The sequence below is a fragment of the Uranotaenia lowii genome, chromosome 3 (assembly GCF_029784155.1).
Source record: "Uranotaenia lowii strain MFRU-FL chromosome 3, ASM2978415v1, whole genome shotgun sequence".
In the NCBI taxonomy this organism is placed as follows: domain Eukaryota; kingdom Metazoa; phylum Arthropoda; class Insecta; order Diptera; family Culicidae; genus Uranotaenia; species Uranotaenia lowii.
This window is the reverse complement of record NC_073693.1, coordinates 5,137,670-5,156,923: the sequence shown is the minus strand read 5'-3', so window position 1 is coordinate 5,156,923 and position 19,254 is coordinate 5,137,670. Positions and strand designations below refer to the sequence as shown.

At 31.7% G+C, this 19,254-nt stretch overlaps 1 protein-coding gene across 9 annotated transcripts in view; it reads right to left on the bottom strand.

Moving 5' to 3' along the window:
- LOC129755935 (acid sphingomyelinase-like phosphodiesterase 3b) overlaps positions 1-19,254 on the bottom strand; it is a 193,274-nt gene that overhangs the window by 79,196 nt on the left and 94,824 nt on the right. For all 9 annotated transcript variants that reach the window (XM_055752642.1, XM_055752643.1, XM_055752644.1 and 6 more), the window contains one exon: positions 3,016-3,224. In XM_055752642.1, the coding sequence (XP_055608617.1) occupies positions 3,016-3,224 (209 nt within the window). The remainder of the gene's footprint in view (positions 1-3,015; positions 3,225-19,254) is intronic.

Below are 19,254 nucleotides of genomic sequence, written 5' to 3'. Positions count from 1 at the left end.
AAACAATGTCCGGTGGCTACTTATGGAAAATAAAAAAAAAAGCTTCAAGATATTTCAGTAGCAGACGAAATCGTGTTCAAAATTAAAATACAGAAATCCAAAATTGTCAAAATTGTCAAAAATGTGAAAATTGTCGAAATTGTCAAAATTGTCAAAATTGTTAAAATTGTCAAAATTGTCAAAATTGTCAAAATTGTCAAAATTGTCAAAATTGTCAAAATTGTCAAAATTGTCAAAATTGTCAAAATTGTCAAAATTGTCAAAATTGTCAAAATTGTCAAAATTGTCAAAATTGTCAAAATTGTCAAAATTGTCAAAATTGTCAAAATTGTCAAAATTGTCAAAATTGTCAAAATTGTCAAAATTGACAAAATTGTCAAAATTGTCAAAATTGTCAAAATTGTCAAAATTGTCAAAATTGTCAAAATTGTCAAAATTGTCAAAATTGTCAAAATTGTCAAAATTGTCAAAATTGTCAAAATTGTCAAAATTGTCAAAATTGTCAAAATTGTCAAAATTGTCAAAATTGTCAAAATTGTCAAAATTGTCAAAATTGTCAAAATTGTCAAAATTGTCAAAATTGTCAAAATTGTCAAAATTGTCAAAATTGTCAAAATTGTCAAAATTGTCAAAATTGTCAAAATTGTCAAAATTGTCAAAATTGTCAAAATTGTCAAAATTGTCAAAATTGTCAAAATTGTCAAAATTGTCAAAATTGTCAAAATTGTCAAAATTGTCAAAATTGTCAAAATTGTCAAAATTGTCAAAATTGTCAAAATTGTCAAAATTGTCAAAATTGTCAAAATTGTCAAAATTGTCAAAATTGTCAAAATTGTCAAAATTGTCAAAATTGTCAAAATTGTCAAAATTGTCAAAATTGTCAAAATTGTCAAAATTGTCAAAATTGTCAAAATTGTCAAAATTGTCAAAATTGTCAAAATTGTCAAAATTGTCAAAATTGTCAAATTGTCAAAATTGTCAAAATTGTCAAAATTGTCAAAATTGTCAAAATTGTCAAAATTGTCAAAATTGTCAAAATTGTCAAAATTGTCAAAATTGTCAAAATTGTCAAAATTGTCAAAATTGTCAAAATTGTCAAAATTGTCAAAATTGTCAAAATTGTCAAAATTGTCAAAATTGTCAAAATTGTCAAAATTGTCAAAATTGTCAAAATTGTCAAAATTGTCAAAATTGTCAAAATTGTCAAAATTGTCAAAATTGTCAAAATTGTCAAAATTGTCAAAATTGTCAAAATTGTCAAAATTGTCAAAATTGTCAAAATTGTCAAAATTGTCAAAATTGTCAAAATTGTCAAAATTGTCAAAATTGTCAAAATTGTCAAAATTGTCAAAATTGTCAAAATTGTCAAAATTGTCAAAATTGTCAAAATTGTCAAAATTGTCAAAATTGTCAAAATTGTCAAAATTGTCAAAATTGTCAAAATTGTCAAAATTGTCAAAATTGTCAAAATTGTCAAAATTGTCAAAATTGTCAAAATTGTCTAAATTGTCTAAATTGTCAAAATTTTCAAAATTTTCAAAATTGTCAAAATTGTCAAAATTGTCAAAATTGTCAAAATTGTCAAAATTGTCAAAATTGTCAAAATTGTCAAAATTGTCAAAATTGTCAAAATTGTCAAAATTGTCAAAATTGTCAAAATTGTCAAAATTGTCAAAATTGTCAAAATTGTCAAAATTGTCAAAATTGTCAAAATTGTCAAAATTGTCAAAATTGTCAAAATTGTCAAAATTGTCAAAATTGTCAAAATTGTCAAAATTGTCAAAATTGTCAAAATTGTCAAAATTGTCAAATTTGTCAAAATTGTCAAAATTGTCAAAATTGTCAAAATTGTCAAAATTGTCAAAATTTTATGTCAATCAAAACGCTCACAGACGAATTTAAATCATTCAATGCGTAGTTGTCCGAATTCGTATGACTGACTTAAGGATTTCTTGAAACCTTGTTGGCTGCAGGATCCAGTCTAGAATCAAATTTCGTCCGTCAGACAGGGGAAGCCCTAGATGGTCGCTTCGAGAAACATTCCAAAAATTTCCAGACACCAAAAGGCACTTCACGGAAATCGACCAACAAAATTCAGACTGTGTTGTATACAGGAAAACCTACTCATAGCTTGGCAAATACAATTTGCATAATTGTATTATTGTACTTTTCCACTTCGATTCGAGTGGATGATGATTGCCGCAGCTTCCGGATTGCTCTGGAGACGATGCCCTGGAGTCGAGTCTGTGGGTGATGAATTCACCTTGCCCAGCTTACCAGGTGGCTATATTGGGCAACTGGAATTCGTCTCCAGTGGGCCATCTTTTTCTGGATTCTTTCTTTTCGTTTCGTCTTTGGCAGCATTTTTTTTTTTTTTAAACGAATGGTATTCGGGGAGCTTTTGGGAGTTTTATTTTGTGTCTATTCTTAAGTAGTGTCCGGAAGAAACAGACAGGAATGATTGGATCAATAATGCAGATATTTTTATCCAAACCTTAATTTTAAATTATGAAATTGAAGAAACTTTAATCCATTAATGACAATAAGATTCAAAGCATGCAATACTTACATGGCATTGGCAATGGAATTTGATTTTTTTTAAATTTTCAAATAGCTTTTGGGACCACTGAAGACTGGATCACCCAAGACAAAAATTTTATTTAAGATTGTTTACACAAATTTAAATGGTTGACAGGTTCTTTCTATCGATTTCTGTTTATTTATTAATTTATTTATTTTTATTATAACAGTTGATAAGATCCTTAAGGGTCAATCTTCGTCGTTTCTTTTATGAAACAACTCAGAATCATTCCATACATTTCTAAGTCATTTGGCATAAATTTTCAATTTTCCTGGTTTCCTTTATTTAGCCGAATTTAGTCTCTAAGGTGATTTTTGACAACTAAAAAATCGAAAATATGAGCACTATGAGGAATTTCCTATCAAACTATAAGTTTGAATATCAAACTAAAATCATTAAATTAAAAACTTATCGATTAGCCCAAATACTCATACCTTTCTCGAACGTCTGGAGCGCCTCGGTGGGCAACCAGTGGCGCCACATCTCGCCCAGCTGAACGTAGTTGGAGCTGCCATCGTCGTGGCCGAGCACCGGAAACACAAACTGGGACGGAAACGTCCGGCTCATCAGCTCCGTTATGTTGCGCAACAACTCCAGCCGACTGGTTTCGTGCAGCCGTTTGGCCGAATGCGACAACCCGTCACTGTTGGAAGGAGAAAAAATAAAGAAGAAATTTGGGTAAAGTTTTATTGTTATAAGTAGATAATTGTAGAAATAAGTTTAATGAGAACATTTAAAAAAAATTACAAACTAAATGTGATAACTGAATTCCTTATTCAATGTTCAACATTCTACCAACAAAAATATTTTTCTCTAGTCCAAAGAAAACTTTGAAATGATATGTTCGCTCAACTTTCCTAGTTAATGTTTCGCTTAATTCAACCTCCTTTGGCTCGGAAAACTCCTTCTAAATTGTAGAACAGTGGGAAGGTAAGCTGCTTTAGTGCTCACCAGGTGCTGCCGCCTGGGTAGTTTGCACTCGAGCTCGGTTGGGGTACACGTGGCAAAAATGATGTATAAAACATTGTTAGCTCCGTAATTACATATTTATTCCCACATAAGATTATTCCGCGGAGTCTGGTTCTGGTCTTCCTTTTCAGAACAGAACGACTAGAAGAAGAAGGATCTTTGCCAACCAAGAGCAACTTTTTCCTTTCAACCTTTCCAGTCCGCGGCGTGGAGAATTATCATTGGGAAAACCAACTACACACCTAGCTCAGGGGTCGACAACCTTTTTTAATTCTCACGAGCGAAACATTAGAATTTATTAAATTTCGATTTTCGGAAATGGAATGTTTTGACAGTACTTTGTTCGAAAATGTTTCCTCTATCAGTGCTGAAAATTTCATTACGATTCGTTTTGATCCAAAAAAAGTTAAACGTCATGGAAGCCGCGAGACGAAAATTAATTTGGGATACCCATGTCAAAAACCCGACATGGGCTGGTTAAAAAATCGCGAAATCTGTAAAGCGTTATAGTGGATCTAAGGATCGGAAACTGCATTTGAAGATGTTGAGAACGATCAAGGTAAACCCAGGGCAGTCGTACTATGACATCGCCAAGAAATTCAATGCCAATCGGTGCACCGTCAGAAGGATTCGTCTGCGCGAAGGCATACGATCTTATCGAGCCAGTAAGCGACCAAACCGGACATTAAAGAAGTATGTAGAAGCCAAAGGACGGGCCCTGAAGTTATACAACAAGGTTCTAACAAAGTACGACGGATGCATCCTCGTGAATGACGAAACGTACGTGAAGATGGATTTTGGGCGGCTTCCCGGCCAAAAATTTTACAAAGCCACTGGTCGGAGTGATGTCCTCGGCAAGTTCTAATTCGTTTTTGCCGATAAGTTTGCTAGAAAGTGTTAAATCTGGCAAGGTATTTGATGCTGCGGACGAAAAACCCCGGTTTTTGTGAAAAACAAGACCATGGACTTCGAAATGTACAAGGAGGAGTACCTGAAAACGTTTTTTTCCGTACATTAGATCTCACAAAGGATCAGTAAAGTTTTCGCCAGATTTGGCAAACTGCCACTACAACTAAGAGGTACTACACAGTGTGGTATCGAGCCCTCAATTCTACCCTATCGAAAAATTTTGGGCAATTCTGAAGCAATGAAGAAGAATAGTAGGACGACCCGGGACGAACAGAGATGAAGAGATTGTGAAATAAAATGGCCGATGAGCTCAGCGAATAGGGTGTCCAAACTATAATGAGTGGTACTCGACGAAAAGTACAAAAATTCGTCAAAACAACTTTGGAATATTTTTTTATTATTCTTCCTTTAAAGTGCAACAAAAACCCTACATTTTAATTACAAAACATTTTTATTTCATTTACATAGCTCCGAGATAGACCCCCAGACAACCATTTGGTGGGTATATCAAATTTGCAACACAAATATACGTGATAATATACGTGTAAACATATCATATATAATGCAACAAAACCAGTATATACATACGTATCCTTTTGGAGGCCATATAGGTACATTAGCACACATATTCTTGATTTGGTTTGTATTGTCGTAATAAAATCATGCAATGTATTTAAATACGATAAAGAATATGCATGGGACGCACATTATAGATGCATATATACGAATTGTCGTAATAAAAACATGCAATGCATTTAAATACGATACAAAATATGCAGATATACTAAAATGAGTTAAAATAACATTCATACGATATAATCTGTAAAATAATATACGACTTCTGGTTGTCTGGGCCCTTTTTAATGCGTCCAGATTTTGCGTAATCCATGTTTTACCGTCAACTGAGAGTCTCAGACATCATGAAACACTTTTCAACTTCAATTCTTCTATAAACTTAACGTCCACTGATAATCATACTGCTTGTACATCAAAGTTTTAAGATTGATCTACGACTTCATCAAATTGACGTAGTCAGGAAAAAGTAATGGCTCCAGCAGTTATTTTAAATTTTCAAAAACGTGCGATTTTCACCCTTCTAAGAAAAAGCGTCATGTTGCAGCAAACTTTGCCTTGAATGAAAAATCAAATACAAACGTTTGAAAATTTTTAGTTTTTGTTATATTTGCGAAGTCGTGACAAATAAAGCACCAATTGCAGTTATTTTTGCTTTTGTTTGAATTAGATTCATTTTTTTTTGTCAACAGTGTTTTAAAGAAAAGCATAAGAGAGCTACATACATTTAGGGGTAAAAATACTACAAAAAATTCTACTAGCTGAAATCATAAAAACAATTGTTTGGAAGGTAGAAGTTAGAAAATAACAAACGATTTATGCAATGCAATCATATTCCAGCAAATGGAAACGAGATTTAAAAGGTTAATCACTGATTAACATTTTGATGCATTTTAGCCCAGACTTGGAACTGAATTATATGAACCAAAAAAATTGTCATACTTGGTAAAGTTTTCTACGGCATCGAAAAATGTAGAAATTAGTACATTTTTGCTAGATTTTTGAAATTTTCTATGAGATTCAAAAACTTTGAAAATCCATCTCACATCATAATAAAAAAAATGAATGAGTGTTGCAGTATAAAATGTTGCTTCTAACCCTGCTGTTGCATGAAACAAAAACTTTTAGAAACATGCTAAGGAAGTAAGTAACTATGTCGTCATCATTTAGTTATCATTGAAATAATTCAGTTAAATTTTATAAAAATAAAAATTGAAAAATTGCTTTGGTGAACGAATGTGAACGAATGTAACCCCGTTTTTGTATGATGCCCCATTTGATGATATATCACTTTTTGAAATTTTTAAACTTATCAGTTCCGAGTTAAATCAATCATGTGATACTGATGAACATATAAATTGACTTAAAATTATTCAGATTTTTTTTTCCAAAATATTCTCATTCCAGAGAATTTACATGAAAAAATATTTTTTACAACTTTAATAATATAAATTAAAAAATAAAATTTCATACAGCGTTCAAGAACGCTTCAAAGTGTTCGCTATTAAAGATTTTGTCGTTTGACTTTCGTTTGGTCGTTTGGCTGAGAGAAATTCCAAAGAAACTATTTGAAATGAGATGAAAATGAGAAAGATTTATTATTTCTTGTCTTTTAACTTTTTTCTTTCTTTATTTTAATATAGTTTCACAACCTTTGGCTGGTTCGTCTCTGGAAGAAGTTGATAATAGATTACATGTTATCAAACAAATAAGATTCTTCAAGGAAACATAGTAATTTTTCCTGTTTTAATTCGTCATTTGAAAGAATATTATTCATTAACACGTCCATCTGGTACGCCTCTCTGGGTCCTTGGAGCTCAGGACAGACGATGATTATGTGTTCCACTGTTTTCCTCAAGTTGCATAAGTCTAACATCCTTGCTGTTTCCCCAGAAACAAAATATCAATGAATATACCTTGTGTACCCAACCTGAAGCCTCGAAAACAACACTTGTTCTTTTCTACTTGGTCGATCTTTCCATTTTTTTTGGATCCCCTTTCATTTTCGCTAGGTTCAGGTTCCTATGTGTTCTCTATTCCAATATCCATTCATCCCAAATTTTGGACTTAACCCAATATGAGGGATCTGTCCCCGGAAGTCCAACGTCGCACACAGTGGTAAATGCACCTAACAAGCGATCAAAATTATTTGCGGACAAACGGTAAACGAAAAACATTTCATGGCTACGCAACATTTTAATATTTTTTTATGATCTATCAAATTCTTGAAGAAAAAAGTGATTTTTCCACCTGGAAGGGAGATAAAAAATTTTTTTCTTGAAATAATTAGTTAAGAGACTTGATGTCTTCACAAAAGTTGTAGATCTTGTTATTTTAAGAAACTTTGTTGAAGACATTATAAAGATCGCATGAAATTCAAAAAACTTACGAGCATTTTAAAATAACGAGAATTTTAATAAGTAATTTTGAGTTATTATTTAATATGTTTTTTAGTATACGATTTACGAACTTGGTATATTTGAGAAAGTTGTTCAAATTGTTAAAACACACAATTTTGTGGAACATTTCAAATACATGTTTCAACTAAGAAAGGAGATAAACTACAATGTATCAAAAATAATGGCTTTTTCAGTAAGTTACCTTAAGAGTTCGGACGAGTTCGTATAATTTTTTGAGTGGATTTTTTATTGGCTTTCCATTGATATATAAATTAAACATTAGTTTTGAACAGATTTTTTTTACAAACAAGCAATCAAAAATGAGCTTGTTCCTCTAAAAACAGGAAAAATTGAGAGTTTTTTTCTTCGAATTTTAAGTGTTTCTTAAGGAAAAAGCGGATTATTGAAAGCTAGTTTGCAGAAAATTTATTCAAAACTAATGTTAAATTTATACATCAATGGAGAGCCAATAACTTGGACAACAAAATCCACTCAAAAAATTATACGAACTCGTCCGAACTCTTAGGGTTATAACTATAACTTACTGAAAAAAGCCATTATTTTGGATATTTTGCATTATATCTCCTTTCTTAGTTGAAATATGTATTTAAAATGTTCCACAAAATTGTGTGTTTTAACAATTTGAACAACTTTCTCAAATATATCATGTTCGTAAATCGTATACTAAAAAAGATATTAAATAAAAACACAAAATTACTTGTTAAAATTCTTGTTATTTTAAAATGCTCGTAACATTTTTGAATTTCATGCGATCTTTATAATGTCTTCGACAAAGTTTCTTAAAATAACAAGATCTACAACCTTTGTGAAGACATCAAGTCTCTTAACTAATTATTTCAAGAAATATTTTTTTTATCTCCCTTCCAGGAGGAAAAATCACTTTTTTCTTCAAGAATTTGATAGATCATAAAAAATATAAAAATGTTGCGGAGACATGAAATGTCTATCATTTATCGTTTGTCCGCAAATAATTTTGATCACTTATTAGGTACATTTAACCCTGTATGCGTCGTATTGCTCTTCGTTGAGTCCTATAACTCCTAATTTGTCCGCTTCTGTTTTTCCAAGGATTCCAGAGTGTCCGGAAATCCAAAAAATAGGTGAGGTTGTCGGATGATGGTTTGGAGGATTTTGTATGGCAAGTGACACACTTGCTGAGTCTGAAAATATTACGAAGTTCCTTGTGGAACTACTGTGGTGTAAAGCCAACGCTATCGCTGTAATAAAACGCTGAATAAACCGATATTTGTTGATAGATTACCTTCTCAGTGTTGGGTAAGTGAAGTTCAGTGTATTTTCTAAATATGTTTCTTGCCATACTGTAGAGGGATACATTTTTGTTCGTCTTTTCAGCTTTGATTATAGCTTTTTTAACAGTAGAAAGAGTAGCTATCAAATGGAAAGGAAGAACTCCAAATAGCTAGTTAAAGCGGGGGAATTCGGAAGCAGTTCGCCTAGCATGTCATATGATTTTGTTATAGGTTGGGTCTAGTATAGATATAATTTTTTTTAAAGGAATAACAAGTGATTTCTAGTTCATAAAGAAGTTTGCTGGTTACCACTATTTCTGGTGTATACTGTTTCCAACATTTAAAATGAAGTTGCGGTTAGATACAGTACTCTTTATACTAATTACTTAATGAGACGTACACGGCTTGTTATGGTCTTTTTAACCTTTCCGCAATGTGAGTCAAAGTTGACACGTCTGTAAAAGGTTATGCCTAGGATTTTAGGTTCTTTCTTTTAAGAAATTAGTACCGTAATCTTTGATCACCGGGGTAACTTTGACCAACAATGAATTTTCCCACATTATCATCAATAACTCAGTCTACAGTTTGAATTTTTGAAAACTGTTTTCTACGTTTGAAAGCCTATTAATTGAGTATTAAATAGGCAGAATTTGGCTTGTATTTGAAATTTTTTTCTGTTTGTAAAAATCTAATTTTAAAATCTTAAAATATCTATTTTCTCCAAGGCTCGCAAACAAACAGCTCTCCTGATGATACCAAAAAGCATTTAGAAGCAAACAAGTTGTTTAATTTGGAAGAACAACTTTTATCCTTCGTATATGAACATTTTTAGTGCTATTTTTATAGTTATTTAAAGATAAATTTTCGATATATGAAAAATAAGGACATTTTCCATGAGTAAGCACGTATTGGACAAATGGATAGGAACCCTATCGAATCGTTAACTTTGAAGAATAAATGAAAATGTAAATAGAGGTAGCGTTTAGGGGAATGTGTGAAGGTAAAATTTCATTTTTATTATGAAGCTCAAACTATTTAGCAATTATTATAATTTTGCCCCTAAATGTAGGCAGCATCATAGTTCTTTTTTCGATTATAAACATTTTTAAAATAAAACGTTAAAGACCAAGGTCGAACTGATAAACTAGTACATGTAAATATTATGAAGGTGTTTTATATCCTTTATGATCAAGAAAACTTGTTATAACCGTCAGAATAGAGACTGATCAATGTCACCCCAAAGCATCAAATTCTGAACAGAGACGGAAAAAGATTTTTGAATCAAATTTAAAGTAGTCTAATAAATTTCTGCAACCACGTTTTACGTTCAAAGGAGTCGAGTACTGGTTTTAAAAATATAAAACATGCCACATTCTCCTTCACAGAAAAAATAATCGAAATATATTGAAAAAAGTGATCAATCTTACCCCGGATTACGGTACTCCGTCCAGCTTGATTTTAAGCTTCCAGGGAATATGATTTTCAAGGCAAATGTGGCTCCTGAGATACTTCTCTGGAGCCATCGTAAAACTCCATTTTATTCTTTTTTAATTGAAGATAAAAAGTTTTGTACAAATCTATGTACCTTATTTTCCGCCAATCCCCAAGAGATGAAATTGTTTCAAGATCCCTTCTTTCCACGTACGGTTGTTCCATATAATCAACGAAATGCATGCTGGCGTTTGTTCAACAGATCATTCTCTTCTAAAATAGTTACAAGTCAGCAATTTACCATTTGTTCCAAGAAGGGAAACAGATGAGGCTGATAGGTCGAAAGTGATCGAGTTCCCTACTACTACATCCAATTTTTGGCCTTGTAGATTTCCAAATAGCGGGAAAATCACCTTCATTGCGCAGTCGATTGGAAACTGCGCGAAGGGCTGACTTAGCTAAAACCAGGAAACAAGCATTTTTTAGTATTCAGTTTTTTTTTCTAAATCTTTCTTATAAAGGACTTATCCATGATGTATACCTATCTTAGAGACAGCCCGTTTTTTACGGGTTCGTTATAACCATTTATCGTGAAGCATTGTTTCATCGTTTCTGAATTACGAAATATGATTTTGATGAAATTTTACGTCGAGAACTCGAATATGGTGTTAGATTCCATCTATTTTCTCAAGTATTTGGGTTATGTCGGTTTAAAGATGAAAAATACGTTAATTTAAAAAAAATCAGCAATACATGACTAAAAAACAAACAAAAAATACACATCGAAAACTAAAACTGTTTTTGATATTGTACATATGTTGTTTATTCTTAATGAAAAACACGTTTTAGATTTGGATTAGGTTTCAATTTCAGAGATATAACTTTAAATAAACTTCAAAATGAAATTCTATAGTCGCCCTATGGTAATTTCTATCATCACTGAAATTCAGTTATTAATTTTCATCATTCAAGACATTAACTCATCCATCAACATTGTTACAGACCGCAAATCGTTTTAAAGTATAGTGAAAAAGTTATTAGGGATTTACTTTTAGTTTTTTATGCCACATGTTTCTTTAAAATTCCCATACTCAAAAAAAAAGCAAGACTTTTGGCCAAGTTTTTAAATTTCTCAAAATAATCAATTATTCATTTAATCTTTAAGAAAAATATTCAGTTTGTTATAATCCATAAGGATGCATTCATATTTGTTCTTTATTTATGCAACGTAAGATTTACGATCTTTTAAATTGTTAGGTACATTATGATAATATTCATTTGATGAAATAAATATGAAAAAAAGGAAAAACTGTTTCTGAAAGTCTACCTTTTATCTTTCATAAGAGATGAAAAAAAAAAACATTCAAAACTTTATTCGAAAAAAAATGCTTTTTTAGATACGAGAAACAATTTAAAAATAAGTTTTCAGAGGCCGGATTTAATAGAATTGAATTTTTCATTACTTTTTATATTCAATAAATTAAAAAAAATTAAGTAACTTCAGAGTTATAGCGAATGAAAAATTTTTTACTCCAAGCGAATTTTTATGAAAAAAAATCACAAACTTTGCTCTTACGCCCTGGACGACAAATGGTCTCTCATTTTTCCTGACATAAGGTGGTCCACAGCAAAAATGAGTGCACAAATTTTCAAACGTGGTCAAAAAAGTAATGCTTCTAATAAAACTGACACCCAAACTACACCTCGGTTTCCGTAAGCTCGGAAAGCACAATGAGGCATCACAAAAGTTTTGGTAGAAGCAAATATTTACATCAAAATGCACTTAAAACTTTCGAAAAAAAGAGATAACGTTTGGAACTAAAAGTATTGAAAAATTCGGCATCACTTTGCTTACCATTTTTGAAATTTTCTGCTCTCATTTTTGCTGTGTGCCTTTTTATGTCAAGCAAAATAAGAGCACATTTGGCTCTCAGGGCGTGATAGCAAAACCTATCTATTATTTTGCCATAAATTCTGCTCGAGTATAATCCTCGGCTTGAACGCCTAAACTTATATGAAAAATTTAAATTTTAAGAAAAACTATTACAGAAGAATAATAGTTTTTCTTAACAAGAGGATTGCTATTGCATGATATTATCCAAAATGCCCCAAATTTTCTGTATGCAGTTTAATTTAAAACCAAATTATGTTATCCGTTTGCTGTTTATGCCTTATATTATACTCACCTTGCTGAAAAAAACCATAACTTGATGCTGCCTACTTTTGATATCATAAAAGACTCAACAATAAAATGTGCTATCAATTTACTGTTGACAGCTCATTTTTGTATCAGTGTGAAATCTGGGCCTCAAATTCAGCTAGGGTCCCTTGCCTCAAAATTATGAATTAAATTGTAGATAAATGTTTAATAAATTCAAACTTAACAATCTACGTAGCTAAAGACAAGATATTTGTTATTCAGCCCAAAAAATGTTTGAATACAGCGATTTGAGTTTGGAGGACTGATTTTTTTCCTTTGGGCTTTTAGGTGTTAAGGAATCAATATAATTTTGGGAAATGATAGTCGTAGTCACTAGGTAAAACAATTTAATTTATCATACTTCAATGATATTTAGGGGTAACAAAAAAATTCATTTCGATTTCATGCTATTTCAGACTCTATTGTTAAAATATGGTATAAATTCCGAGTGTTTCTGTTTAAGAATCCTTTCAACAGATGATAGAGTGTCAGTAGCTGGTTAGCTGATTTATTTTAATTTATAGTCCCGACATTTCGGCCGGAAATGTTTGATTGCAGTGCTTTTGCGGTGCTGTTTTCTCGTACTTAACTGTTAGTAAGATCAATACATTTTTCTACATTTTATTCATTTTTGATCACAGAGTTAAAAACCCACAAGTTCACACCCAAAGAGCCGCAGGTTGCCAACCACTGGCCTATGCTACATCCATATGAAGATGAAGGAGAAAGAGGACCTTCGGCGGCATTCCCACGGAATCCACAGAAGCAGCAAAGCGAACGAGCAAGTGTTCGCTCATGTCGATCCCACACAATTCCCTGCCGGCAATTTGGGACGAAATTGCAACCATTTCTTTCTCTAACGCTGATGCTGGTCGCTCTCTGGAGGGGACGCAGAAACAAAACTACAACACGCAGGCAAACATAACTTTGCTAAAACGACACAACAAAAACATACACATGATGCCACTTAAGTCGATTTGAGCCACTTAAGGAGCACACTTGAATACTTGTAAATATTTTACCCATGGCTGGATGAAGGAAACTCGGCCAGAATATACCTGAGAAAAGTAGAAGTAGCTATTCCGGGGGTTTGTTTCACCTTGACGCGCTCGCTCTGTGTTTCTTCTTCAAACGGCTTTTCTAGAGGAACACAAGATGAGGGAAGAATAAGTACCCGAGACCTTCTGATCCCGGGGAAGACGAACGAAACTTTTGCTGCTGCTGCTGCTGCTGCTGGTTCCCGATTCTTCTTCATCCTAGCGCGTAATATTATTATCGTTTCTGGCTTCTGGCTGCTTGAGCGTGAAAAAGGCTCTCCACATTTCATCTTGAGCCGTGGCCCGGGCTAATATGAAATTATAATTTCTGAGTAATCTTGAACCGGATAATTAAAGTTCACTATTGTATGAAGCTTTAACAGCGATTGCAGCAGCATATGATTTCGTTTGGCTTCCGGGAGCATCAGGTACATGTGAAGGAAATTCGGATTGAGTTCATTTTTAAAGGGTCCAAAAGGTATCTTCTGAGTTCAGTTAAGATTTTAGGATCTCAATCAAGGTTGCCAAAAAAAAAGGTTCTGTGTTTTTGAAAAAAATCTGACATCTGTGATTTTAACCCAAAAATTTTCGAGGTTTTCCAGGAATGCAATCTTATCTTTAAATTCTTTGCTAATTTTGAATCGAATCTTTTACATTTAAGTTGGGTAAAATTCAGTAAAATCCATTATAGTTTCAAGAAATTTCAAGAGATTTCAAGATTTCAAAATTTCAAGATTTTAAGATTTAAAGATTTCAGGATTTCAAGATTTCAAGATTTCAAGATTTCAAGATTTCAAGATTTCAAGATTTCAAGATTTCAAGATTTCAAGATTTCAAGATTTCAAGATTTCAAGATTTCAAGATTTCAAGATTTCAAGATTTCAAGATTTCAAGATTTCAAGATTTCAAGATTTCAAGATTTCAAGATTTCAAGATTTCAAGATTTCAAGGTTTCAAGATTTCAAGATTTCAAGATTTCAAGATAACAAGATTTCAAGATTTCAAGATTTCAAGATTTCAAGATTTCAAGATTTCAAGATTTCAAGATTTCAAGATTTCAAGATTTCAAGATTTCAAGATTTCAAGATTTCAAGATTTCAAGATTTCAAGATTTCAAGATTTCAAGATTTCAAGATTTCAAGATTTCAAGATTTCAAGATTTCAAGATTTCAAGATTTCAAGATTTCAAGATTTCAAGATTTCAAGATTTCAAGATTTCAAGATTTCAAGATTTCAAGATTTCAAGATTTCAAGATTTCAAGATTTCAAGATTTCAAGATTTCAAGATTTCAAGATTTCAAGATTTCAAGATTTCAAGATTTCAAGATTTCAAGATTTCAAGATTTCAAGATTTCAAGATTTCAAGATTTCAAGATTTCAAGATTTCAAGATTTCAAGATTTCAAGATTTCAAGATTTCAAGATTTCAAGATTTCAAGATTTCAAGATTTCAAGATTTCAAGATTTCAAGATTTCAAGATTTCAAGATTTCAAGATTTCAAGATTTCAAGATTTCAAGATTTCAAGATTTCAAGATTTCAAGATTTCAAGGTTTCAAGATTTCAAGGTTTCAAGATTTCAAGATAACAAGATTTCAAGATTTCAAGATTTCAAGATTTCAAGATTTCAAGATTTCAAGATTTCAAGATTTCAAGATTTCAAGATTTCAAGATTTCAAGATTTCAAGATTTCAAGATTTCAAGATTTCAAGATTTCAAGATTTCAAGATTTCAAGATTTCAAGATTTCAAGATTTCAAGATTTCAAGATTTCAAGATTTCAAGATTTCAAGATTTCAAGATTTCAAGATTTCAAGATTTCAAGATTTCAAGATTTCAAGATTTCAAGATTTCAAGATTTCAATATTTCAAGATTTCAAGATTTCAAGATTTCAATATTTCAAGATTTCAAGATTTCAAGATTTCAAGATTTCAAGATTTCAAGATTTCAAGATTGCAAGATTTCAAGATTTCAAGATTTCAAGATTTCAAGATTTCAAGATTTCAAGATTTCAAGATTTCAAGATTTCAAGATTTCAAGATTTCAAGATTTCAAGATTTCAAGATTTCAAGATTTCAAGATTTCAAGATTTCAAGATTTCAAGATTTCAAGATTTCAAGATTTCAAGATTTCAAGATTTCAAGATTTCAAGATTTCAAGATTTCAAGATTTCAAGATTTCAAGATTTCAAGATTTCAAGATTTCAAGATTTCAAGATTTCAAGATTTCAAGATTTCAAGATTTCAAGATTTCAAGATTTCAAGATTTCAAGATTTCAAGATTTCAAGATTTCAAGATTTCAAGATTTCAAGATTTCAAGATTTCAAGATTTCAAGATTTCAAGATTTCAAGATTTCAAGATTTCAAGATTTCAAGATTTCAAGATTTCAAGATTTCAAGATTTCAAGATTTCAAGATTTCAAGATTTCAAGATTTCAAGATTTCAAGATTTCAAGATTTCAAGATTTCAAGATTTCAAGATTTCAAGATTTCAAGATTTCAAGATTTCAAGATTTCAAGATTTCAAGATTTCAAGATTTCAAGATTTCAAGATTTCAAGATTTCAAGATTTCAAGATTTCAAGATTTCAAGATTTCAAGATTTCAAGATTTCAAGATTTCAAGATTTCAAGATTTCAAGATTTCAAGATTTCAAGATTTCAAGATTTCAAGATTTCAAGATTTCAAGATTTCAAGATTTCAAGATTTCAAGATTTCAAGATTTCAAGATTTCAAGATTTCAAGATTTCAAGATTTCAAGATTTCAAGATTTCAAGATTTCAAGATTTAAAGATTTCAAGATTTCAAGATTTCAAGATTTCAAGATTTCAAGATTTCAAGATTTCAAGATTTCAAGATTTCAAGATTTCAAGATTTCAAGATTTCAAGATTTCAAGATTTCAAGATTTCAAGATTTCAAGATTTCAAGATTTCAAGATTTCAAGATTTCAAGATTTCAAGATTTCAAGATTTCAAGATTTCAAGATTTCAAGATTTCAAGATTTCAAGATTTCAAGATTTCAAGATTTCAAGATTTCAAGATTTCAAGATTTCAAGATTTCAAGATTTCAAGATTTCAAGATTTCAAGATTTCAAGATTTCAAGATTTCAAGATTTCAAGATTTCAAGATTTCAAGATTTCAAGATTTCAAGATTTCAAGATTTCAAGATTTCAAGATTTCAAGATTTCAAGATTTCAAGATTTCAAGATTTCAAGATTTCAAGATTTCAAGATTTCAAGATTTCAAGATTTCAAGATTTCAAGATTTCAAGATTTCAAGATTTCAAGATTTCAAGATTTCAAGATTTCAAGATTTCAAGATTTCAAGATTTCAAGATTTCAAGATTTCAAGATTTCAAGATTTCAAGATTTCAAGATTTCAAGATTTCAAGATTTCAAGATTTCAAGATTTCAAGATTTCAAGATTTCAAGATTTCAAGATTTCAAGATTTCAAGATTTCAAGATTTCAAGATTTCAAGATTTCAAGATTTCAAGATTTCAAGATTTCAAGATTTCAAGATTTCAAGATTTCAAGATTTCAGATTTCAGATTTCAGATTTCAGATTTCAGATTTCAGATTTCAGATTTCAGATTTCAGATTTCAGATTTCAGATTTCAGATTTCAGATTTCAGATTTCAGATTTCAGATTTCAGATTTCAGATTTCAGATTTCAGATTTCAGATTTCAGATTTCAGATTTCAGATTTCAGATTTCAGATTTCAGATTTCAGATTTCAGATTTCAGATTTCAGATTTTGAATTTCAGATTTCAGATTTCAGATTCCAGATTTCAGATTCCAGATTTCAGATTTCTGGTTTCAGATTTCAGATTTGAATTCATGTTTTAGTTTCAAAATGTTGAATAATTTGAATAAGCTTTTTTAATACAAGGTATATCTTTTTTTTAATATCCCCACATTGAAACTTTTGCTGGTTTATTTTGTATCACTGCGTTAATGAGCATCATGTTCCAATTTTCTCTCCAATCATCATTGATATTTAATCAGTTACGCGTTCAAATGATCTCGTTTAATGCCCGTCCATTGAAATTAACGCCTGTTTACACATTATGCTGCTTACCCACCGATGACGGTTAATTTGCACCTTCCCCCTTCTCAAAATTGCAATTATCGCGCGACTTCTCGCTTGCCGTCAACAGTCACTTCCAATCATTGCACTTGTCGTGAATTTTTATGATTGCTTCCACCAGCAACTGTTCCAATTAAATCAGAATCACGAAACGATTTCAGTCATCGTTGTTTTTTCTTCTTCCTCTGTCGACGCTGTTATTGAAATTTGAATTTAAAGCGGGAAAAATGAACAAGTGGTAAAAATCAAACCGATCAACAGCAGCAGTGTTCGGGGAAAAATAGGTAAAAAATAAATAGTAAAAAAAACCGGTCCCACTCGAAGAAACAGCAACGCCCACCGTTTCCGACACCAAGTTCCTGTTTTCGAACCCGGACCGTCCTCCTACTCCAGCCATTGATTGTCGGGTGGCTGTTGATCGCTCGTTCCAAAAAACCCTTAGCCCAGCATGATGCAACCCAAAGAAGGCAAAAAAAAAGAACGGACGGACTTCCACCTCGAAAGGCATTATTTCTTCATTTTACACCCACTTACCCAAAGCTCGGCAAACTCTCAGCCCCCAACAGACTCAAAAGGGACCGAATCGAAAACAACATGGAAGAGGCGGCAAATCGAATAAGCACTTCCCGCTGGGAAACAATCAGAATCCCCTCCTTCAGCCAACAACACCTTGACCAGCTTGAAGTCAGCTCCTTGCCTTCGACCTACGTGAATTGCCTCTTAGACAGGCCAGAGAACCAAAAAAAAAAATCGACATCCAAAAGGCTCGAGAAGGAGGAAAATTCCCAGCCCCAAAATAGGACGTCTCGAAAAAGGAGCCCGGAGAATTGAAAAAAATAACGATCCAAAACGCCTCGCTCAAGCTCTCTCTTTCTGAAATTCTGTAGGGTAATTGTTTGTTTGTTCCCCGGTACGTAATTATGCAATTGCAGAAAATGAGTAAGCTGCTCATTATTGTTTCCATTGGTGCTCCCAGGCAGCGATGAGAAAGAATAAAAGTGGCCAGCAACAGCCCTTGGGCGAAGACCGGAAGTATCCTGCTGCTACTGTCTGAAGACAAAAAAAAAAGGATCCTCCAGGTACCTTTTCACGTTTGCAGTCTGAACTTGACTCATTGACGGTTTAGTAGGTAACTTAAGGGTGGAAATTTTTTGTGCGAAGGCAGTGGATAAGAATTAATAATAGGGTTTAACTTCAATGCATACACTTTCTTTTGAAAAATAAACTTGCTGATATGTTATTATGTGAAACGATTCAAATACATTTGAAACATTCAGTTTTCGATCCGTTTTGAGCTGAAAAAAAATTCTTTTCAAAAGTTACAATGGATTTCACATGAAAAAAACTCTCTTGATCTGACATCATTTTTGATGCAAGAAACACATACCAGTTAATATTCCTTTTCAAACTTTACAGAAAAGGACCATTCAATGTTCTGATTTGAGGAGCAAAAAATTACGCTAAATTCCCAAAACTCTCAAAGCTGTCAAAATTGTCAAAATTGTCAAAATTGTCAAAATTGTCAAAATTGTCAAAATTGTCAAAATTTTCAAAATTGTTAAAATTGTCAAAATTGTCAAAATTGTCAAAATTGTCAAAATTGTCAAAATTGTCAAAATTGTCAAAATTGTCAAAATTGTCAAAATTGTCAAAATTGTCAAAATTGTCAAAATTGTCAAAATTGTCAAAATTGTCAAAATTGTCAAAATTGTCAAAATTGTCAAAATTGTCAAAATTGTCAAAATATTCTAAATTGTCAAAATTGTCAAAATTTTCAAAATTGTCAAAATTGTCAA